We start from the raw sequence: 25,848 nt of genomic DNA, 5'->3' as shown, positions 1-25,848 counted from the left end.
AAAAATAGCATAGAAGGCTTTACAAGGGTTTTTATGACAATAAAGGAGCTTAAATATTTATACAAATGCAATAAAAATAACCAATAATCATCAAGCTCCAATATGTCCCATGACATGTAATCTGTCCACTGATATCTGCTCATGCAATCTGCCCACTGATAAACTTCTTGGTAAATGGTAAAAGGTCTTATTTAAGAGCATGTTATGAGTGTTAAACTGCATGTGAGCGAAGGGACTGACAACGATTAGGAACTAGTTAGAAAAATTTGAGCATGGCTTCGATTGGCAACTTGGAGAATTGTCTCTCCTCTAAGGCAATCTAATCCATGCTAAACTATGCTAAACCAACCGTCGAAGCGAAGAAAAGCAATAAATAATTTCTTTTTCTGTGTTCATTTTAATGTGCTGGGGTTTAAGAGGCTTAAATATGCAAAAGAACGGGTTGTGATGTAGAGGCTAAACCTGCATGTGATATAAATGAAGAATAAGTATCTAAAGAAAAGTTAACATTTTTCAATTTAAAAGATGAATATATATATAAATATTATCTCACCTTCAAAACAAACCATAAATTCACTCTTTTATAATTTTTTAAAACTATAATATAAAACATGTAAATATATAAAGCTCTCTTTACTTTCTCTCTCTCTCTCTCTCTCTCTCTCTCTCTCTCTCTCTCTCTCTCTCCTCCTAAATCTCTTTGTAGCCATAGTCAAGACACCTCATTCTCTCTCTTAATCTCTCTCTCTCTCTGACAACTCTTAAGTATTTTTCTCTCTATCCTCATCCCACTTATTCTCTCTCTCCCTCTCCCTCCCTCTAGCACAGAAGTTTCATTCCTCTCTCTCTCTCTCTCTCTCTCTCTCTCTCTCTCTCTCCCTCTCTCTCTCTCTCTCTCTCTCTCTCTCTCTCTCTCTCTCTCCCTAAGTCTCCCTCTTCTCTTCTCTCTCTCTCTCTCTTTTCCTCTCTCCTCTCGCCACGTTTCATTCTGATAAACATCTCTCTCTCTCTCTCTCTCTCCCTCTCTCTCTCTCCCTCTCTCTCTTTCCCTCTCTCCCTCTTTCTCTCTCTCCCTCTCTCTCTTTCTCTCTCTCTCCCTCTCTCTCCCTACTCTCTCCCTCCCTCAAGTAGCCACGACCCCCAAGAGACCCGCTTCTCTCTCTTAATCTCTCTCCCCCTCTCTCCTCTCTCTTTCTTTCCCTCCCTACTCTTCTCTCTCATTTAAGGAGCCCCTCTTATCTCTCTAAATATCTCTCTCTCTCTCTCTCTCCCTCTCTCCCTCTCTCTTGGCACAGCCGCCAAGGGTCCCTCCTCTCTCTTAATTTCTCTCTTTCTCTCTCTCCTCTCTCTTCTCTCTTTCTCTCCCTCCCTATTCTCTCATTTCTCAAATTTACAAACTCAACTATAAATAAAAAACTAATTAAAATAGAACTCAAAAACTCAAATAAGAAACTAATTTAATCCCTCTCTCTCTTTCTCTCTCTCTCTCCCTCTCTCTCTTTCCCTCTCTCTCTCTTTCTCTCTCTCCCTCTCTCTCTCTTTCTCTCTCTCTCCCTCCCTCAAAGCAGCCACGGCCCCCAAGAGACTCGCTTCTCTCTCTTAATCTCTCTCCCCCTCTCTCCTCTCTCTTTCTTTCCCTCCCTACTCTTCTCTCTGATTTAAGGAGCCCCTCTTCTCTCTCTGAATCTCTCTCTCTCTCTCCCTCTCTCCCTCTCTCTTGGCACAGCCGCCAAGAGTCCCTCCTCTCTCTTAATTTCTCTCTTTCTCTCTCTCCTCTCTCTTCTCTCTTTCTCTCCCTCCCTATTCTCTCATTTCTCAAATTTACAAACTCAACTATAAATAAAAAACTAATTAAAATAGAACTCAAAAACTCAAATAAGAAACTAATTTAATCCGTCTCTCTCTTTCTCTCTCTCTCCCTCTCTCTTTCCCTCTCTCTCTCTTTCTCTCTCTCCGTCTCTCTCTCTTTCTCTTTCTCTCCCTCCCTCAAATCAGCCACGGCCCCCAAGAGACCCGCTTCTCTCTCTTAATCTCTCTCCCCCTCTCTCCTCTCTCTTTCTTTCCCTCCCTACTCTTCTCTCTCATTTAAGGAGCCCCTCTTCTCTCTGTGAATCTCTCTCTCTCTCTCTCCCTCTCTCCCTCTCCTCTCTCATTTAAGGAGCCCCTCTTTTCTCTCTTAATTTCTCTCTTTCCCTCCCTCCCTATTCTCTCATTTCTCAAATTTACAAACTCAAATATAAATTAAAAACTAATTAAAATAGAACTCAAAAACTCAAATAAGAAACTAATTTAAAAAGAATTGTAATGCCTTCTAAAAGACCACCCTCCTCAAAAACTTTAAGAATAAACTAATTGAAAAAGAATTATAAGTAAAGAAAAAGAATTACAAGACAAATTTTAAGAAATTAACAAGAAACTAATTGAAAAGAATTGTAAGTAAAGAAAAAGAATTACAAGATGAATAAAAAAGAATGCAAGTACCTGGAAAAAGTGAAAAAAGTAAGGCTCCGCTTATCGTTTCTCTTCCGCTCTTGGTTGCTTCAATGAAATGAGGAGAGAGTTAAAACTAGCCCACTCCTCCTATGCATAAATTTGAATTTTCAAAAAAGAGAGGGAAATTTGAATTCATTATAAATTTGAATTCAAATTTGTGTTCAACATTCTTCTTATACTTTCTTCTAACATTCTTCTTATACTTTCTTCTCATACGTTCCTTTTGAATTCACATTTGTGTTCAACATTCTTCTCGATTCTCGTAAGTCCTTTTCATTCTTCTCGTAAGTCAAATCTTATTTGTCGCTCTTGCTCGTGATAGTAAGTCAAATCCTCCTCTCCCCTCTCTTTCCTTCTGCTCCCTCCTCTCCTCTCTCTCTCTCTCTCCTCTCTCTCCTTCCTCTCCCCTCCCTCCCTCCCTCCATCCATCCCTCGACCCAGCCCTCCCCCCTTTCCCTCCCCTCCCTTCCCCTTCCCTCCCCTCCCTCTGCCGCCAAAACTCCTCCCTCGACCCCTCCCCTCCCCTCCCCTCCCCTCCCTCCTTTCGTCAAAATCCCCCCGTCGACCCCTCCCCTCCCGCTCCCCTTCCCCCTCTCCCGTCGCCTAACCCCTTCCTCCCCTATCCCTTTTTTCCCCCTACCCCCTTTCAACCCTCCCCCCTTTTCCCCACCCCCCTTCGTGACCCCCCCAACCCTCCTCCCCCTCTTCCCCACCCCCCTTCCCCGGGCTGGCGACCGCGGCTGCCAGCCCCCCTCCTCCTCTCAACCCCTCCCACCCCCTTGCCCCCCTCTCAACCCTCCCCCCCCCTCCTTTGCGACCCCCCTGAGCCCTCCCCCCCTTTCCCCTCGATCTAGCGGCCGCGGCCGCCAGCCCCCTCCCCTCCTCTCAACCCCTCCCATCCCCTTGCCCCCCTCTCAACCCTCCCCCCCCTCCTTCGCGAACCCCCCCCCCCGAGCCCTCCCCCCCTTTCCCACCCCCCCTTCCCCCGAGCTGGCGGCCGCGGCCGCCAGCCCCCTCCCCTCCTCTCAACCCCTCCCACCCCTCCTCGGGCTGGCGGCCACGGCTGCCAGCCCCCTCCCCCTCTCAGCGCTCCCCCCCCTCTTCCCCACCCCCCCTTCATGACCCCCCAACCTCCCAGCCCTCCCCCCCTCTTCCCCACACCCCCCCGTCCTCTCAACCCCTCCCACCCCCTTCCCGCCCTCCTAGCCGTCCCCCCCCCCTTCGAGACCCCCCTAGCCCACCCTCGGCTGGCGACCGCGGCCGCCAGCCCCCCCTCCTCTCAACCCCTCCCACCCCCTTCCCCCCCTCTCAGCCCTCCGCCCCCCCCTTCGCGAACCCCCCAGCCCTCTCCCCGCTTTCCCACCCCCCCTTCCCCCGGGCTGGCGGCTGCGGCCACCAACCCCCCCCTCTCAACCCCTCGCACCCCCCTCCCCGCCCCCGAGCTGGCAGCCGCGGCTGCCAGCCCCCCCCCTCTCAACCCCTCCCACCCAATGCCCTCCCCGCCACCGAGCCCCCCCCCCTCTCAGCCCCTCCTACCCCCTTCCGTCCCACCCACCCCCCTCCCCACCGCCGAGCTGGCCAGCCGCCCCTCCCACCCCTCTTACCCCTCCCACCCAACCCCCTCCCCGCCCCCAAGCTGGCGGCTGCGGCCGCCAACCCCCCCTCCCACCCACCTCCCTATCTGCCCCCGAGCTGGCGGCTGCTGTCGCCAGCCGCCCCCCCTCTCAGCCCTCGATCCCCTTCCCCCCCACCCACCCCTCTCCCCGCCCCACCAGTGCCACCAGCCCCCTTCCTCCCCTCTAGGCTGCCAGCCCCCCCTTCAACCCCCCCTTCCCCCTCCCCCCTTCCTCCCTCCATGGGAGACACAGTCCCTCCCTTCCCCCCCCCCCCCTCCTCCTTTCCTTCCTCTACTCAGCCCCACCCTCTGCCTCCCTTCCTCCTCCCTTTCCTCCAGTCCGCCGTCCATCCTCTTCTTCTCCTCCCCTGAACCTTTCTCTCTCTAGTTCCTCTCTCTTCAAATTCTAAAAAGAAACTAGAAAAATTAATCAAAAAATTTTGCAAGTACCTGGAAAAAGTTTGTAAGTTTGCTCTTTCTTGCTTTCTTGCTCTTCCTTCCTTGCTCTCTTGATCGTCCTTGCTTTCTTGCTTTCTTGCTTCAGTGAATGAAATGAGGGGAGAATGAATGAAGAAGGAAGACTATATATAAGAAAAATTAGGTTTTCCTCCTCCTCTCCTATTGGCTTTCCATTCCTCCCCTCTCTCCTATTGGCTTTTCATTTATCCCCTCTCCCATTGGCTCCCATTACTCCCCCTCTCCTATTGGACCCCCATCCCTCATCCATTAGCCCTCCCCCCATCCATCCATTTCTTCTTCCTCCCCATTGCCACCACTCCCATCCCACATTTCCACCACGTCCCATACTCCTCCCATTTCCCAAAATCCCATATTTCCCCATCTCACCCTCCTCTTTTTCATCCCCTATTAACTCCCTCACTCATTTCACTCCCTTATTATCCTACTCCCCTATTACCTTCCCCTCTCCCATTCCATTCTTCCCTCCCCACTCTCACTTCCACTTCCCATTACTAACTTGCCCTTATTAATATATTATTATACTATTTTTTATACTTATTATCATACACCCTTATTACTTCCCTATCCTATTCCACTCCTCCCTCCTCATTCCCACTTCCACTTCCCATTACTCACTTGCTATACACATTTGCAAACTATTAATATATTATTATATGATTTTTTATACTATTTGTAAACTTACATATGGGCAAAATCACAGGTGTCAAAGCGATCCTATTGTGGTCATACAACAACTGTGCTTTTATTCAAGGGCATATTTATCCTCATAAACAAGCTTATTTACTCAAGGTATGAAGTGCATAATTTGTGCACTAGGTGTTTACTTTGTGTCAAAATTGTTTGCCACACACACACACATATACACATACCGAGAATTTTCTGATATTATCGCATCTACATTTCTCCGATGGGCACAAAACTTTGTACACGCCTCAACCAAGGTCTTATTGACTTGCATACAAAGTGGTGCACCCATCTCATAAGTACTTGTTCAGATAACACACCTCCAAATGTATTTTATGACGATTGTGCATAACACTAGCAACAAAATGGTGTATCATGTGAGACCGACTATGCAAAGCATATCCAATGGACACAAGACTTTACACGTTCCTCAACCTAGGCAGTATTGACTTGTGTGCAAAGTGGCATCCCCATCCGATAAGTACTTGTTTGAAAAATACACCTACGATCGTGTGTTTTGACGATTGTGCATGACACTAAGGCAACAACGGTGTTTTATGCTTGATCGATAATGCAAAGCATATCCGATGGGCACAATACTTTGCACACACCTTCAACTAGGTAGAATCGCCTTACATGCAAAGTGGCACGCCCATCCCATAAGTGCTTGATCGGATAAAATACCTAGCAGCGTGTTTTTTGACGGATGTGCATGACACTAGAGCAAAAATAGTATTTAATGCTCGATCGACCATGCAAAGGATATCCGATGGGCACAAAACTTTTCGTACACCTCAACCTAGGTGGTATTCAAATTTTTTCAATGAGGCACACCCATCCGATAAGTACTTGGTCAGATAGCACACCTAATGGCGTGTTTTTTTGCGGATGTGCATATCATTAGGGAAAAAATGGTGTATAATGCGTGATCGACCATGCAAATCATATCTGATGGTGACAATACTTTGCACGCACCTCAACGTAGTTGAAAAAAACTTGCGTGCAAAGTGGAGCCCCCATCTGATAAGTACTTATTTGAATAACACACCTATGGCCGTGTTTTTATATGGTTGTGCATTACACTAAGGCAGAAACGGTGTGTTATGCTTGATCGACAATGCAAAGCATATCCGATGAACACAATACTTTGCACACACCTTCAACTAGGTGGAATTCACTTACATGCAAAGTGGCACGCCCATCGCATAAGTGCTTGATCAGATAACACATCTAGTAGCATGTTTTTTTACGGATGTGCATGGCACTAAGGCAAAAATGGTATTTAATGCTCGATCAACCATGCAAAGCATATCCAATGGGCACGATACTTTGCACACACCTTCAACTAGGTGGAATTGACTTACATGCAAAGTGGCATTCCCATCGCATAAGTGCTTGATCGGATAACACACCTAGCAATGTGTTTTTTTACGGATGTGCATGGCACTAAGGCAAAACTGGTATTTAATGCTCGATCAACCATGTAAAGCATATCCGATGGGCATAATACTTTTCCTATACCTCAACCTAGGTGGTATTAAAATGTTCTCAAAGAGGCACACCCATCCGATAAGTACTTGGTCAGATAACATACCTAAGGGCGTGTTTTTTTGCGGATGTGCATACCACTAGGGAAAAAACGGTGTATAATGCGTGATCGACCATGCAAATCATATCCGATGGTGACAATACTTTGCACAGACCTCAATCTAGTTGAAACAGACTTGCGTGCAAACTGGAGCCCCCATCCGATAAGTACTAGCTTGAATAACACATCTAGGACTGCGTTTTTTGACGATTGTGCATGATACTAAGGCAACAATGGTGTTTTATGCTTGATCGACAATGCAAAGCATATGCGATGGGCACAATACTTTGCACACACCTTCAACTAGGTAGAATCAACTTACATGCAAAGTTCTACACCCATCCCATTAGTGCTTGATCAGATAACATACCTAGCAGCGTCTTTTTTGACGGATGTGCACATGACACTAGAGTAAAAATAGTATTAATTGCTGGATTGACCATGCAAAGGATATCCAATGGGCACAAAACTTGTTGTATGCCTCAACCTAGGTGGTATATAAATGTTCCCAATGAGGCACACCCATCCGATAAGTACTTGGTCAGATAACACACCTAATGGCGTGTTTTTTTGCGGATGTGCATATCATTAGGGAAAAAATGGTGTATAATGCGTGATCAACCATGCAAATCATATCCGATGGTGACAATACTTTGCACGCACCTCAACGTAGTTAAAACGAACTTGTGTGCAAAGTGGAGCCCCCATCTGATAAGTACTTATTTGAATAACACACCTATGGCCGTGTTTTTATATGGTTGTGCATGACACTAAGGCAGAAACGGTGTGTTATGCTTGATCGACAATGCAAAGCATATCCGATGAGCACAATACTTTGCACACACCTTCAACTAGGTGGAATTGACTTACATTCAAAGTGGCACGCCCATCGCATAAGTGCTTGATCAGATAACACACCTAGCAGCATGTTTTTTTACGGATGTGCATGGCACTAAGGCAAAAATGGTATTTAATGCTCGATCAACCATGCAAAGCATATCCGATGGGCACGATACTTTGCACACACCTTCAACTAGGTGGAATTGACTTACATGCAAAGTGGCATTCCCATCGCATAAGTGCTTGATCGGATAACACACCTAGCAGCGTGTTTTTTTACGGATGTGCATGGCACTAAGGCAAAAATGGTATTTGATGCTCGATCGACCATGCAAATCATATCCGATGGGCATAATACTTTTCCTATACCTCAACCTAGGTGGTATTAAAATGTTGTCAGAGAGGCACACCCATCCGATAAGTACATGGTCAGATCACATACCCAAGGGCGTGTTTTTTTGCGGATGTGCATACCACTAGGGAAAAAACGGTGTATAATGCGTGATCGACCATGCAAATCATATCCGATGGTGACAATAATTTGCACACACCTCAACCTAGTTGAAATGGACTTGTGTGCAAACTGGAGCCCCCATCCAATAAGTACTAGTTTGAATAACACATCTAGGACTGCGTTTTTTTACGAATGTGCATGACACTAAGACAAAAATGGTGTTTTATGCTTGATCGACAATGCAAAGCATATCCGATGGGCACAATACTTTGCACACACCTTCAACTAGGTAGAATAGACTTACATGAAAAGTGCCACGCCCATCCCATAAGCGCTTGATCGGATAACATACCTAGCAGAGTGTTTTTTGACGGATGTGCATGACACTAGAGCAAAAATAGAATTTAATGCTCGACCGACCATGCAAAGGATATCCGATGGGCACAAAACTTTTCGTACGCCTCAACCTAGGTGGTATTGAAATGTTCTCAATGAGGCACACCCATCCGATAAGTACTTGGTCAGATAACACACCTAATGGCATGTTTTTTTGCGGATGTGCATATCATTAGGGGAAAAATGGTGTATAATGCGTGATCGACCATGCAAATCATATCCGATGGTGACAATACTTTGCACGCACCTATACGTAGTTAAAATGGACTTGCGTGCAAAGTGGAGCCCCCATCTGATAAGTACTTATTTGAATAACACACCTATGGCCGTGTTTTTATATGGTTGTGCATGACACTAAGGCAGAAACAGTGTGTTATGCTTGATCAACAATGCAAAGCATATCCGATGGGCACGATACTTTGCACACACCTTTAGCTAGGTGGAATTGACTTACATGCACAATGGCATGCCCATCCCATAAGTGCTTGATCAGATAACACACCTAGCAGTGTGTGTTTTTACGGATGTGCATGGAAATAAGGCAAAAATGGAATTTAATGCTCGATCGACCATGCAAAGCATATCCGATGGGCACGATACTTTGCACACACCTTCAACTAGGTGGAATTGACTTACATGCAAAGTGACATTCCCATCGCATAAGTGCTTGATTGGATAACACACCTAGCAGCGTGTTTTTTTACGGATGTGCATGGCACTAAGGCGAAAATGGTATTTAATGCTCGATTAACCATGCAAAGCATATCCGATGGGCATAATACTTTTCCTATACCTTAACCTAGGTGGTATTAAAATGTTGTCAAAGAGGCACACCCATCCGATAAGTACTTGGACAGATAACATACCCAAGGGCATGTTTTTTTGCGGATGTGCATACCACTAGGGAAAAACGGTGTATAATGCGTGATCGACCATGCAAATCATATCCGATGGTGACAATACTTTGCACACACTTCAACCTAGTTGAAACAGACTTGCGTGCAAACTAGAGCCCCCATCCGATAAGTACTAAGTTGAATAACACATCTAGGACTGCGTTTTTTGACGAATGTGCATGACACTAAGACAAAAACGGTGTTTTATGCTTGATCGACAATGCAAAGCATATCCGATGGGCACAATACTTTGCACACACCTTCAACTAGGTAGAATCAACTTACATGCAAAGTGCCACGCCCATCCCATAAGTTCTTGATCGGATAACATACCTAGCAGAGTGTTTTTTGACTGATGTGCATGACACTAGAGCAAAAATAGAATTTAATGCTCGACCGACCATGCAAAGGATATCCGATGGGCACAAAACTTTTCGTACGCCTCAACCTAGGTGGTATTCAAATGTTTTCAATGAGGCACACCCATCCGATAAGTACTTGGTCAGATAACACACCTAATGGCGTGTTTTTTTGTGGATGTGCATATCATTAGGGAAAAAATGGTGTATAATGCGTGATCGACCATGCAAATCATATTCGATGGTGACAATACTTTGCACGCACCTCAACGTAGTTAAAAATGACTTGCGTGCAAAGTGGAGCCCCCATCTGATAAGTACTTATTTGAATAACACACCTATGGCCGTGTTTTTATATGGTTGTGCATGACACTAAGGCAGAAACGGTGTGTTATGCTTGATCGACAATGCAAAGCATATCCGATGGGCACGATACCTTGCACACCTTAAACTAGGTGTAATTGAACTACATGAAAAGTGGCATTCCCATCGCATAAGTGCTTGATCAGATAACACACCTAGCAGTGTGTTTTTTTACGAATGTGCATGGCACTAAGGCAAAAATGGTATTTAATGCTCGATCGACCATGCAAAGCATATCCGATGGGCATAATACTTTTCCTATACCTCAACCTAGGTGGTATTAAAATGTTGTCAAAGAGGCACACCCATCCGATAAGTATTTGGTCACATAACATACCTAAGGGCGTGTTTTTTTACGGATGTGCATACCACTAGGGAAAAAACGGTGTATAATGCGTGATCGACCATGCAAATCATATCCGATGGTGACAATACTTTGCGCACACCTCAACCTAGTTGAAACAGACTTGTGTGCAAACTGGGGCCCCCATCCGATAAGTACTAGTTTGAATAACACACCTAGGACCGTGTTTTTTCATGGTTGTGCATGACACCAAGGCAAAAACGGTGTTTTATGCTTGATCGACAATGCAAAGCATATCCGATGGACACAATACTTTGCACACACCTTCAACTAGGTGGAATCGACTTACATGCAAAGTGGCACGCCCATCCCATAAGTGCTTGATCGGATAACATACCTAGCAGCGTGTTTTTTGACGGATGTGCATGACACTAGAGCAAAAATAGTATTTAATGCTCGATCGACCATGCAAAGGATATCCGATGGGCACAAAACTTTTCGTACACCTCAACCTAGGTGGTATTGAAATGTTCTCAATGAGGCACACCCATCCGATAAGTAGCTAGTCAAATAACACACCTAATGGCGTGTTTTTTTTGGGATGTGCATATCATTAGGGAAAAAATGGTGTATAATGCGTGATCGACCATGCAAATCATATCCGATGGTGACAATACTTTGCACGCACCTCAAAGTTGTTAAAACGGACTTGCATGCAAAGTGGAGCCCCCATCTAATAAGCACTTATTTGAATAACACACCTATGGCCATGTTTTTATATGGTTGTGCATGACACTAAGGCAAAAACGGTGTGTTATGCTTGATCGACAATGCAAAGCATATCCGATGGGCACAATACTTTTCACACACCTTAAACTAGGTGGAATTGACTTACATGCAAAGTGGTACGCCCATCGCATAAGTGCTTGATCAGATAACACACCTAGTAGTGTGTTTTTTTACGGATGTGCATGGCACTAAGTCAAAAATGGAATTTAATGCTCGATCAACCATGCAAAGCATATCCGATGGGCACGATACTTTTTACACACCTTCAAATAGGTGTAATTGACTTACATGCAAAGTGTCACACCCATCCCATAAGTGCTTGATTGGATAACATACCTAGCAGCGTGTTTTTTGACGGATGTGCATGACACTAGAGCAAAAATAGTATTTAATGCTCGATCGACCATGCAAAGCATATCCGATGGGCACAATACTTTGCACACACCTTCAACTAGGTGGAATTGACTTACATGCAAAGTGGCATGCCCATCGCATAAGCGCTTGACTAGATAACACACGTAGCAGTGTGTTTTTTTACGGATGTGCATGGCACTAAGGCAAAAATGGTATTTAATGCTCGATCGACCATGCAAAGCATATCCGATGGGCATGATACTTTGCACACACCTTCAACTAGGTGTAATTGACTTACATACAAAGTGGCATTCCCATCGCATAAGTGCTTGATCGGATAAGACACCTAGCAGCGTGTTTTTTTACGGATGTGCATGGCACTAAGGCAAAAATGGTATTTAATGTTCGATCGACCATGCAAAGCATATCCGATGGTCATAATACTTTTCCTATACCTCAACCTAGGCGGTATTAAAATGTTGTCAAAGAGGCACACCCATCCGATAAGTACTTGGTCAGATAACATACCTAAGGGCGTGTTTTTTTGCAGATGTGCATACCACTAGGGAAAAAACGGTGTATAATGCGTGATCGACCATGCAAATCATATCCGATGGTGACAATACTTTGCACACACCTCAACCTAGTCAAAACAGACTTGCGTGCAAACTGAAGCCCCCATCCGATAAGTACTAGTTTGAATAACACACCTAGGACCGTGTTTTTTCATGGATGTCATGTTCAATCAATTTGAATAGTGACTGTGATATCAATTCCATGCCAACAAAACTTTTCGTACGCCTCAACCTAGGTGGTATTAAAATGTTCTCAATGAGGCACACCCATCCGATAAGTACTTGGTCCGATAACACACCTAATGGCTTGTTTTTTTGCGGATGTGCATATCATTAGGGAAAAAATGGTGTATAATGCGTGATCGACCATGCAAATCATATCCGATGGTGACAATACTTTGCACGCACCTCAATGTAGTTAAAACGGACTTGCGTGCAAAGTGGAGCCCCCATCTGATAAGTACTTATTTGAATAACACACCTATGGTCGTGTTTTTATATGGTTGTGCATGACACTAAGGCAGAAACGGTGTGTTATGCTTGATCGACAATGCAAAGCATATCCGATGGGCACGATACTTTGCACACACCTTCAACTAGGTGGAATTGACTTACATGCAACGTGGCACGCCCATCGCATAAGTGCTTGATCAGATAACACACCTACCAGCGTGTTTTTTTACCGATGTGCATGGCACCAAGGCAAAAATGGAATTTAATGCTCAATCGACCATGCAAAGCATATCCGATGGGCACCTACTTTGCACACACCTTCAACTAGGTGGAATTGACTCACATGCAAAGTGGCATTCCCATCGCATAAGTGCTTGATCGGATAACACACCTAGCAGCGTGTTTTTTTACGGATGTGCATGGCACTAAGGCAAAAATGGTATTTCATGCTCGATCGACCATGCAAAGCATATCCGATGGGCATAATACTTTTCATATACCTCAACCTAGGTGGTATTAAAATGTTGTCAAAGAGGCACACCCATCCGATAAGTACTTGGTCAGATAACATACCTAAGGGCATGTTTTTTTGCGGATGTGCATACCACTAGGGAAAAAATGGTGTTTACAATGCAAGGCATATCCGATGGGCACAATACTTTGCACACACCTCAACCTAGTTGAACAGACTTGCATGCAAACTGGAGCCCCCATCCGATAAGTACTAGTTTGAATAACACATCTAGGACTGCGTTTTTTTACAAATGTGCATGACACTAAGACAAAAACGGCGTTTTATGCTTGATCGACAATGCAAAGCATATCCGATGGGCACAATACTTTGCACACACCTTCAACTAGGTGGAATCGACTTACATGCAAAGTGGCACGCCCATCCCATAAGTGCTTGATCGGATAACATACCTAGCAGCGTGTTTTTTGACGGATGTGCATGACACTAGAGCAAAAATAGTATTTAATGCTCGATCGACCATGCAAAGGATATGCGATGAGCACAAAACTTTTCGTACGCCTCAACCTAGGTGGTATTAAAATGTTCTCAATGAGGCACACCCATCCGATAAGTACTTGGTCAGATAACACACGTAATGGCGTGTTTTTTTATGGATGTGCATATCATTAGGGAAAAAATGGTGTATAATGCGTGATCGACCATGCAAATCATATCCGATGGTGAAAATACTTTGCACACACCTCAACCTAGTTGAAATGGACTTGCGTGCAAGCTAGAGCCCCCATCCGATAAGTACTAGTTTGAATAACACACCTGGAACCGTGTTTTTTCATGGTTGTGCATGACACTAAGGCAAAAACGGTGTTTTATGCTTGATCGACAATGCAAAGCATATCCGATGGGCACAATACTTTGCACACACCTTCAACCAGGTGGAATTGACTTACGTGCAAAGTGGCATTCCCATCGCATAAGTACTTGATCGGAGAACACACCTAGCAACGTGTTTTTTTTACAGATGTGCATGACACGAGCAAAAATAGTATTTAATGCTCGATGGACCATGCAAAGCATATCCGATGGGCACAACACTTTTTGTACACCTCAACCTAGGTGGTATTGAAATGTTCTCAAAGAGGCACACCCATCCGATAAGTACTTGGTCAAATAACACACCTAAGGGCGTGTTTTTTTGCGGATGTGCATATCACTAGGGAAAAAATTGGTGTATAATGCGTGATCGACCATGCAAAGCATATCCGATGGTGACAATACTTTGCAGGCATCTCAACCTAGTTGAAACAAACTTGCGTGAAAAGTGGAGCCCCCATCCAATAAGTACTTGTTTGATTAACACACTTAGGACCGTGTTTTTTCATGGTTGTGCATGACACTAAGGCAAAAACGGTGTTTTATGCTTGATCAACAATGCAAAGCATATCCGATGGGCACAATACTTTGCACACACCCTCAACTAGGTGGAATTGACTTACATGCAAAGTGGCACACGCATCCCATTAGTGCTTGATTGGATAACATACCTAGTAGGCTCATGTTTTTTTACGGATGTGCATGACACTAGAGCAAAAATGGTATTTAATGCTCGATTGACCATGCAAAGGATAACTTGGCATGTCCATCTGATGAGTACTTGATCGGATAACTTCTCCCACCAATAAATTAAGTACTAATTAAAAATTATAATAAATGAGTAGATTATTAAAAAGAGACTAATATTTATGTAATTGTTGCTACTGCAGCTTGCTTGCGAAGGACTCTCACAAAGGAGATGGCTATAGATTTTGTTCCAGGGATGGATGTGATTTTATATGCAAAAGAGAAGTAGTTGCATTTGCTACAATCCATGATAGTGATCCCAATTCAGTTTGGCACTTTCGAAGACTTGGCGAAGATAAGGTGGCAGTTACTGTATCAAAGATTCTTAGCGCACATGTTGAGCTAAAGTATAAATGTGGAGATATGGAAACACTTGGAGATGTTATGCCCTACAATACATCCAACAAATCATTTATAGCATGGGTCAAAGATGAGACTTATGCAACAGACATTATCAAGAATACAAAGTGCACCACCTTGGATTTTACTATAGGGGACATTTTACAAATGAGATCATTTGCAAATAAGACAGTAGCAGAAGGTGAAGTATTGGGATTTGAACAAGTGGAGCAATGGTCATTTGCACAGATGAGGATTCTAAAAGTCACTGATGATGGTATGGTTGATAACATAACATCCTTATGTGATCCCTACTATGAGGAAGGCAAGAATATGAGATGGAGCATGCAATTTTTAAACATGAGAAAGAGGAACGTGTTTTCAATGATAAAGACAACGTATACTACAATATCAAAGGACCTAAAAAGCGTGCCCATGTGCCAGGCTCTATCACTTCAAATGTGGATGATTTCAATATACTCAATTATAGAAGTGACATCTTATCTAGAGTGGATGAGTTCATTGGTTCCGAGAAACAAAATGATTTTAGAAGCGAAGCCTTATCTGGGGTGGATGAATTCTTGCACAGTGAGAAGGGCAAAGGTTTCAATAGCGATGTCTTGTCAAGTGTGGATGAGTTCATGCATATTAACAAACCTAGTGTCAATCAAGGTTGTGGATTTGTGAAAGCCACGTACGCAAGATGTCCTAATGAGTGATGTTCTCTCAGGAATGGAAGAGTTTCAAGGTTCTCAATGGTCCTAAGAGTATGTTAAAAACGAGGATGAGATCAACAGAGGATTATTCAGTATTTAACTTTCATTGTGATATGGACAAGGATGCAATGACCAATCATGGATGCTTGGTTACAAACAAATGTGAGGAGAAGAAGTGCATAAATACAGATAACAACGTGCACGAGGAACGAAAACGGTCATACATATGCATGAAGAGAAAGCGAATCCAGGCAGATCCACAAAAGCAACCAAAGAGGAAGAGAGTAATGAAGGAGGAGAACATGTTAAATGCATTGGGATATCTATGTTGCAAGCGAAGATGTATGCTCTTCATTGATCTTGCAGACATCAGGGAATTTAGAGGACACGTGTGGCAAAGAAGAGGAAGCGAAAGAAATGAATACCTTCTCACAAGTCTCTCTTGCTTTCTTCAGAATGGCAATAAAAGGATAAGTTCAAGACAAAAGGTAAAACCTCTCGTAAATGGAAAAAGGATTTGCAATAAGGCATATCACAATATTACTGGATTATCCCATGGTACATATTGGGATTTAGTCACCAAGCAAAGGGTGGTAACAAATTTAGCATTCACGGTAATAGAGGAAGGTCCAAATCAAGAATCTCAACTGTCAGGGCAGCAGCAATTTTGCAAGACTTCATACATGAAAATGCTTTGCCTCAACCCCATATATCTACCAAACTCCCTAGCGGTGACGCGATCACTGAAATGCACCTTCCAATGGGCTTGACAAAGCTCGAAGTATTTGACTCTATTGCAGAAAAGCAAAGGCAAAGAGGGGATGCCGTAGCTTCTTCTCATACTTTGTATACTCTTTGGAAGAAGAACTTTGGATATGTTAAAATCCCAAGGAGGCAAAAAATGTCAAAGTGCAATGTCTGTGATGATTTAAAGCGAGCGATTGAGAGTGCAACATGTTCAAATCAAAGGGAATTATACAAAAAAAACCGAAAATCTCATCATGACCTTATTCGACATTCCAGACAAAAATATGCATTTTGGAAGGAGCAAGCTATTTCGCATCCCGATGACTACATGTGCCTTATTGTAGATGGCATGGATCAGAATACAACAACATTGCCTCGTTTTGTTGCCACTCCACCTAAATTACAAGGAAAGCACTTTCTAAAGACACATCTATGTGGAGTGTTAGTGCATGGAATTAAGTTCTTTGCAGATATATGGATTGATTCCTTGCATCTACATGATAGCAATCAAGTTGTAACATCTATTATGAAGGCAATTCGCAATGTACATGCAGAAAAAGGTCGCCTGCCACCGACTTTGAGAATACAAGCTGATAATTGTTGGCGAGAAAATAAGAATGTACTCATGTTTGCATTCTGCTCCATGCTAGTTGCTCATCGAATCTTCAATGAGGTCGAATGTGGATTTTTGTATGTTGGGCATACACATGAGGATATCGATCAGGTTTTTAGCACAGTCTCAAGGGAGCTTAAATGCAAGGATGTGGAGACAATAGATGACTTGGTAAGAAGATGTGGCAGGCCAGTTGGTGGTCGTAAGGAAAGTACATTATGTGAGAGGCTCGAAAGAATGTATGATTGGAAGAGCTTCATTCTACCTTTCATACAAACAGGTGGTGATGCATTGACAGGTCATACCAATCCACACTACTTTCGTTTTTTTTTCTAAATGAAAAACCCGTAATGCAATGGCAACAGTATTCTCATGATACAAAATGGGGACCTGAAGAACCTTATAGTCTCTTAACTTTAATTCCCAGCAAGGAGAGGTATCCAACATGGGCTCCTATACAAGAATTTAATGAGAGGTCTAATTGTGAAATAGATGGATTAAAAGCATTTATTACATACAAAGAGGAAATGCTCCGGAGATATCCTGATTCGAAGCCTACTTGGAGAGAACACACTACCACTGTAATTAACAAGACACGAAATTTAATAAAGGACCTTGAGAGAATGCGAGGCTCAAAGGATGTCAAGGAAGAATGCAATATGTTTTGGCCAAATGTTCATAACGATTTGCGCCCAACTCCAGTCTTTGAAAATGAATTTGTATCATTACTCCCACGTCCATATTGTGGACCGAAGAAGAGAGAGTTTATGCCACAAGTAGATATAGAGGTCGATTGTTTTGTTGTGGTTCGGCCATCGGATGATGAATATGAGAATGTGAAGTTTTGGGTTGCAAAAGTAGTTGATGTGCAAAGAGATGACCAAGGGAGAGCTACAACATTTACAGCGGTATGGTATGAGCCAAAGGGCAGGAAGGAGAATATGGATAACAACACATTATATACTAATTATATAATGAAGGAGTGGGTCCCAAATGATGAAGCGGTCTCTCAAGTTTCGACGGAGACAATCATAGTGTCTTGGCATTCAAGGGCAAAGAAATCAAAGAAGCACATGGGATATGAGGTAGAAGGAAAAATAAAAATACCACAGCAAACTATTTTGCATATACACGAATTTTTAAGGATGCTCGCCATGGAGGAAGTAGAAGGAGACAGCGCAAATGAAGAATGTCCATGATTAAAGCTTTGTATTGAAGTCCATTGAAGGATTTTATTTGGGTACTAGGCAAGGAGCCAATCCAAGACAATTATAATCAGAGTCATCACCTCCTATGTCAAATGAGAGTCAAAATATGCACTGGATGTCACCCAAGGGTCAAGGCTTGCCAAGACAATAGGGAGTTAATGCAGATGGCACCTGGCAAGGGACTATCACATTGAGCAATAAGACAATGGGGAGTCAATGCACCCAAGGGGCAAGGCTTGGCAAGATAACTTGTGGGAGTTAATGCAGATGGCACCTATATTTTGCACTGGATGTCACCCAAGGGTCAAGGCTTGGCAAGACAATAGGGAGTTAATGCAGATGGCACCTGGCAAGGGACTATCGCATTGAGCAATAAGACAATGGGGAGTCAATGCACCCAAGGGGCAAGGCTTGGCAAGACAAGTGGGAGTCAAATTATGCAGATGGCACCTGGCAAGGGACTGTCGTGACATTGAGCAATAAGACAATGGCGAGTCAAATTATGCAGATGGCACGAATTGAGGCTCTTTAAGAGCAACAATTTAAATTGTAAACATATGTTCAATCGATATCATTTTGGATATAAAGACTCTAGCTAAGGGCAATGTCTCTCAATGTAATCATATAAAGAAAGCTATAATTGCTATTATACCTCTTTGGTTCAATACAAAACTTGGGTCTTATGGCATCATGTCTTCTTTCTATTTATTAAAAGTTTTGCTAAATTTTGTGCATATTGCCGAGTGACAATGTTATTTTCATGAAATATTTAAGTCTCCTTTCATGGATTTATAAATTTATCACGTCAACGAAAAACGTCAAGGAAAAATATTAAAAATAATTAAATTAACAAATAACTTAGATATAGCTAGAATTTCTAATATAGGATTATTTCAAATTCTTGCATGTTGGTGCAAAAGTATAGATTGAAAAAACAATATTTTTATGTGAATATGATAGTGCCACAAAGTGAACTTTTGATTTGGGAAGGAAAAACGTCAAGGAAAATTATTAAAAATAATTAAATTAACAAATAACTTAGATATAGCTAGAATTTCTAATATAGGATTATTTCAAATTCTTGCATGTTGGTGCAAAAGTATAGATTGAAAAAATAATATTTTTATGTGAATATGATAGTGCTACAAAGTGAACTTTTGATTTGGGAAGAATATTTTCAGAAAGTAAAATTTTGATTTGGGAAGGATATTTTCATAAAGTAAAGTTTTCATTTGGGAAGGATTTTTGGGCTTCGTCCAAAAACAACACAAAAAGTCCAAAATTAATGAAATAGGTGGTTCTTCTCAAACCCACTCAAACCCTCCACACACAAACACAAAGATAGACAACCCACACCCATCGCCCAGAAGGGTAAGTCGACCTCTAAAGACATGTGAGGAGTGTGGCTAACCAATAACACCCATGACGACGGTGTGAACCAAGAAAAAACGAGAGATACTCGCCATGAACCAAAAGAGCCAATGTGGGAGTGTGTTTTGAGGAGATTTACCTTTTAAGGAGGAGAGGGATACAATGTAAATACTATTTTGAAATAGAAGAGTCGAGCAAGATAGATGTGCTATGTCCATCCCTAGCAAAGTACCTTTGAATATGGAAAATTTTTTGTTCAAGACAATAAGTTAAGAAGTTGGACACATTTTGTTTAATTGGGACATCTTGAACAATAAGTTAAGAAGTTGGACACATTTTGTTTAATTGGGACATATATTTGAAACACGAATTTGTTAAGTACTACAAATAAGTTAAGATCTCTCCATCTACACCTGATAAGAAACGTGAAAACTGTAACTTGCAATACGATCTATAATAACAGATGCTATGATTCAGTACAGTGTTCACAGAGAACCTGCAAACTATATACAATGGACCTGTAAGATTTTCATTTTTACCTTTAAATTTTATTTTTTCAGTTTTTAATAATTGTAAAAATCAAAGAGTTTTAGAAATGAAAACCTGTAAAAATCTATAAAGTTTTGAAAAAAACCTATAAAATTATGCAGTCGTAGGTTTTATGACCTGCGGAGAAAAAAGTTCTTCGTGAACATGATTCAGTAACAACTGGTGTGCACACGCCAATGGCGACGATGGTTACCAACTAAGAGAGCGAACTGCAAGCATATCAGAAGAAATGGCCGCAGCAAAAGATGCTGCTCCTGCTCTTGAACTACAGTAATCCGTTACCCGATTTGGTGGGAAGCAAGTTCTCTTTCACAGCTGTCAAAATCTCGGAGACGAGCTCAGCTCATGGAGCGCCTGCCCGGGGGATGCACCGACAGGAGCATCAGAAGCTGGTTCCCCACGAACAGCTCTACAATATGTGGCGTACTCTTCCGGGCCGCGGCCAAGGCTAGCCCACATGCCTCCTTCATTTTCGCAGCCAATGCAGTGGGCTGCCTCGAGGACGTCTCACGTGAAGACTTCACTCGCCTAAACACGCGGTGTTTGAAAGCGTTGCCTCCTAGCGTCGCAACAGGAGGCACCTCATCATCACGGGGAGTCTCTTCGCTGTCCCCATGCAGTCGGTTGTATGAAACTACAGAACGAAGATTTTGGCCGGTAAAACTGCGTGAAGGAATGCTGATGCCTCTATAACAGCTGGTGCAATGTGTCCCAAAGCATGAAATGGGCTGCGATGCTTTTGCTGCCATGCCGTCCTAGACTTTACTTTGTGCAACGATACGAGTTACATGAGCATGTCTCTGCAGGCACGAGCTGGGAAAGAGAGTAATCATGCGAAAGAGCTTCAGGGGTACAATGTCGATGCTCTAAATGTCATTGCAACGCAGCGTTTAGCCGCAAACGAGCTTGAAGGAACCTTGGAGTGAGCCAGAGTATCGTCTGCTAGCGGAAGATGGCTGCTGGCCGCGCACTTGATGTTGAGCCTCTAGAGCGGGGAAGGCAAAGAAAAGCGCTCGGCGTCCTTCCCGCGTTTGAGGCGCCACGGCCGAAGGCTTATCAGAAGTATTGATTCCGGCCTTAGAGTCCTGCAACCAGCATAGAAGTGACTCCTAGCGCAGTTTGGATTATTGAAATCTATTTCAATCTAGTTACTCTTTGACACAAGTACTAGAACAAAGAGGTCCCGACTCACCACGATTCTACAAAAGCAACAACGAATCGTAATTCATCAGCAAAGTCGATTGTCCAGGATTTGCAGAGATGTTTGGTGTACAGTTTTAGTCCTGCCGAAGAAACCGCCGGTGACTGGGGCTCACTGCTGGATGAGTGGTCGTCGGTCGACTTCATGTGCAGCTTCATTAGCTTGGTCGGAGCGCACTGGCTAATCTCTGACTTCATCAGCAACACTTCACCAAGTCTGAATCCTTGCCCTCTGATGGCATGTTTCTCGTGACGATTCTTTACGTGAACACGCTTCATACTGACGAATGGATCATGCGCAATCTCGCTCTAGGTCTTGAATTCTCGAACCTTAATCCTTAAGTTAACCTGCATTTTTACTAAGAAATGAAAGCTTTTCAGGTTTCACAAAAAGTGCAACAATTCCGAGAAATCACAAAAAGGATATGGTTTAAGATTCCAAAAACCTATACACATACTTTCATATGTGTAACCTTATCCCTTTCTAAAGCCATTATGACTTTGGGTTTTCCTGAAAAACTAATTCCCCTTGTTATAAATATCATAATGCTTGGCGCAAAGGTGGTCACTTTCAACCCTCAAATGCTTCACAAAGTCTTTTTTTCTCACAAAACCATATGACCTCAAGAGTTCACTTCTTTTGTGGGAAAAAATGGGAAAAAAGGGTAGGCCCTGACCACATGTGACCTTGGCATTGAATTTTCCATTTTCCACAAAACTACCACAGTTTTGATAAGGCCTTAAAATGCACAAACATTGAAAAAATCATCTCTAATTATCATAAACTTAAATAAATTTCTAAGGGTATGCAACCATAATGAGCAAAGATCATTGGGCTTCACAATTCTTTATCTTCATATCACATTATTTTATGCATTGTAACCAACATATACAGTTATAGTAATGAAGATTCAATACATGTTTCATGGTCTACCTTACTCAGGTTGGTATTTAAGAAAATCTAGTTGGAACATCTCTAACCTTGGATCCGTATATATGTCAGCCTTGATTATCTAGTCAAATGTCTCTCGAGTTGGTATCAAGGTGATATGGTGTGGCTTACATAATGTGGCCTTTACTTGGTTTGTACATATGGTGATATTGAACATCCTATTATCAACCATCTTGACTATGCAAAAGTTCACATAAAGATCATCTTGGCTTTTATTAGGCTTGTGTTCTTATTTAAGTATGCATTGAGACATATCTAGCCTTAAGGGCCACATATATGCCAATGTTAAATCTTGATTAGGACATTCTCTTTTTTCTTTGTGACAGGATTTCTTTTTTAATGTTTGACTCTTAAAGTTTTCATGTCTTCTCATCATAAATTTAAAAAGTAGGTGGTTGCATGTGCTAAATGAATGAGTTTACCAAAAAAGAATCTTTTTGTAAATAATTTATATGTCTATACATTTATTATGATTGTGTGCTCTATGGCTCTATATTGTGTTTTGCATTTGCCATGTTTGTTGTATTCATTAGGCACACTAAATTTCTCAGGTAGGCTAAAGTTCTCCTATCACAATGCACACCCCCTTATGGAAGACAAAGTTTCGTTGCTTGCTCATAGGCACACTTTACAACATATCACAAGCTTGAATAAGAAAAAATTTGTAAACAATGGCGTAGATTCTAGAGTTGCTAGATGAAATAGAATATAGACTCTTTCAAGTAGAGTGCCAACAATTCCATGGTTTTCCAAAAGTATTGAAGATTGAAAAGGAGAAGCAGTCTATTCTTTTTGTGGAAGCTCGTTTATACATTTGCAGCTAACCTAGAATGGAAGGAGTCCATACCAATTGGTTGTACTATGCAAATGTTTAACATATGGGTGGCAAAGTGAAAAAAGACGAGAGAAACCATCATCAAGAAAGCTATTAAGGAAACAAAACCACGAAGGAGCCTAACACTCGGCATGCTTTAGCACTTGATGTCTCGTCTAGCTCCTTACAAATAGTGATAATCCTAAGCTTGTAGGAAGAGGAATTCCAACTATAACTCTAAACTAATTATGCATGAACATGGGCATACAAGAAACAATTTCCCCTCCATGATTTACACATTGTAAGAACTACTTTAAATAACAATGGAAGGAAAGGTACATCAAGATTAGATTATGAGTGTGCTAGGTTTTAGACCATTCACACAATATGCCGAGAGAAAACATCAATGTGCTGATTGTAAAGTCATGAAGAATTAAATATTGAGCTGGCTATGCAATCACCTCAACAAAATGGGGCTCTCTGTGATGCTTTTTATGATACTTTTTTGGAGCTATTATGGGCATTCAAATAATCATCAATAGCTTTATTGGAACTTTCCATCGGTACAAAGATTGAAAGTAGCTTCATTTTTTTTTTAAAAGCTCATAGAGTAGATTACTGGATTACCGAGTTTGCAACGTTGATTTGATCCTCTATGATCTTCCTCTTCTTAGAGGGATCCATTGCTTAACCCTGGTGAAAGTATGCTGGAACGGCCTAGAGTCCTATTTCAAGTTGCGAAGATACTTGCATTTGTGTGAAGAAATCTATCAAGCCTCTTATGCCTAATTTCTATTGTATCATTTATGATGTGCTGGATGTAGCTAACGATCAGCCTCATCCACTCTATCTAGCCTCTTATGCTTGGTTTCTATTGCATGTTCTATCATGTCTTGGATGTAGCTATTAAGAGTTCACACTCAACATTATGTGATCATGTGTGCATAGCACCATCATGTGATCATATGTGCATAGCACTAACCCAATAGAGTGCTATAAAGGAAAGGGTTAGATGCCCTAACCTTAAATGGGTTTGTATATATTCTATATTTTTAACTAAACATAGTGTACAGTTAGTCAGTTGTGGTGTGCTCTCTAGTTGTGCCCTCTCTCCTCATCTCCACTCTTCTCCTCTCCCCTCTTCATATTTTGTCATGGTATCAGAGCTCCCTTGCCATCCATTGAGGCCTTGCAATCCATAAGAGTGCGAGAGAGATCGAGAGAGCTCGAGTGTTCTCTTCCATTGAGAGAACTTCTTCTTTGATAGAGAAATTTCCTCCATTTGAGTGGAATTTCCGCCCGTTCATCTCCTTCGAGAGTTCTTTGAGAGATCTACCTTGTGAGAGAGATCATTGAGAGCCTAGACTTCTTTGAGAGAGAGAGATTTAGATTGTGAGAAGTTTGAGTGATAGTTTCTAAGTTTGTGAGGATTCTCTAAAAGGTCTCTGACTGACAGGTTTGAGTTTTCATTCAAATATAGAGAGTGTCCAAAAGCTTCTTCAAAGTGAATCTTCCAAGCGCCTTCTATCAACTCCTCGCCAAAGCAGCCGGCTTCCCATCAACTCCACTACAATAGCCTACAACAAAGCTCATAGCCTCCTAGCAAACTCATTCACGGCCGTCGACCAACTCTAGGCGACTCCTTCAACAGGAAGCAGCAGAGAAGCTACAACTGGGCAGCAACTCGGCCATTCCCACGGCTCCTTCAATTTGCTACACAAGTCTGTAGCCTCCTCTGAAGCTGTAGCTCCCGAACAGCAACTCCTTCAGCAACGACTCTAGCAGCGGCACAACTACAATGAAGCATCCTACTCTACGCAGCCAATACCGCAACCTAAGGTAGGCTGACTCAAACGACAAGCGACAAGCTAGTAGCAGCACCTAAACGGCATCCTACAGCAGCTGACAGCAAGAAGCGCATGCAACAGCAGCAAGCAAGACTCCTACGACCACAAGCAAGCCCCAGCCTCTACAGCGACCAGCAAACTCAACCTCCAGCCTTGTCTCCTACATCGAACACGGCCTAGCTGCACCTTCAACAAGCTTAAACTCCAGTGCCAACAGACCGACAGCTCCGTCTCAGCAGCCCGCTCCAAAGTCCAAAAGCTCCGCGTAGGCTCCTGTCCACCGACCTGGCTCCATCGAAGCCTCTACAGTGCTTCCTCTCCAACAAGAGCAGCACACACCTACTGTCTCCAATGCGACGCGCATCCTCCTGCTGCTCTTCCCAGTGATCAGAGCAATAGCAAGCTCCACGGCCAGCTCTTCCGACTGCACCCACCGAAGCAGCAAACTCCAACGATCGGCCAGCTCTTCCAACGGCTGCAGCCCAGCCCAGCAGCAAGCTCCTTACCTCCACGGGCTTTGATTCCCTCAAACAGCTCAACCCAGACGGCCAGATAGCTCAAGCGTCCAGAATCTACGTGACAGAATCTTTGTGATTCTGTTAACATCTTCATCGAAATCTTCAAAGATCTCGATGAGCCTCCCTACGACACGTGGCATAGGCCACCAACCCTATCACAAGGGTTACCACACACCCCGGTGTGGTCCGAGGGTTGACACGTGTCAACCCCTATCTGCCACATGGCAGATCTTATCTAC

At 42.9% G+C, this 25,848-nt stretch overlaps 1 protein-coding gene across 1 annotated transcript; it reads right to left on the bottom strand.

The window, feature by feature from the left end:
- Positions 1–20,343: 20,343 nt before the first annotated feature.
- Positions 20,344–21,546, bottom strand: LOC147882199 (uncharacterized). The gene is made up of 2 exons (XM_087402092.1): positions 21,471–21,546; positions 20,344–21,363 (listed from the first exon to the last, which is right to left on the bottom strand). The coding sequence occupies exon 2, from the start codon at positions 21,025–21,027 to the stop codon at positions 20,617–20,619; it is 411 nt and encodes a 136-aa protein (XP_087258218.1). The 5' UTR covers positions 21,028–21,363; positions 21,471–21,546; the 3' UTR covers positions 20,344–20,616.
- Between the last annotated feature and the right edge of the window lie 4,302 nt (positions 21,547–25,848).

The sequence above is a fragment of the Dipteris shenzhenensis genome, chromosome 30 (genome assembly GCF_047967505.1).
Source record: "Dipteris shenzhenensis isolate YYH24624 ecotype China chromosome 30, Dip_SZ_1.0, whole genome shotgun sequence".
In the NCBI taxonomy this organism is placed as follows: domain Eukaryota; kingdom Viridiplantae; phylum Streptophyta; class Polypodiopsida; order Gleicheniales; family Dipteridaceae; genus Dipteris; species Dipteris shenzhenensis.
Note: the sequence above shows the minus strand (reverse complement) of the source record. Positions and strands in the feature narration are given on the sequence as shown.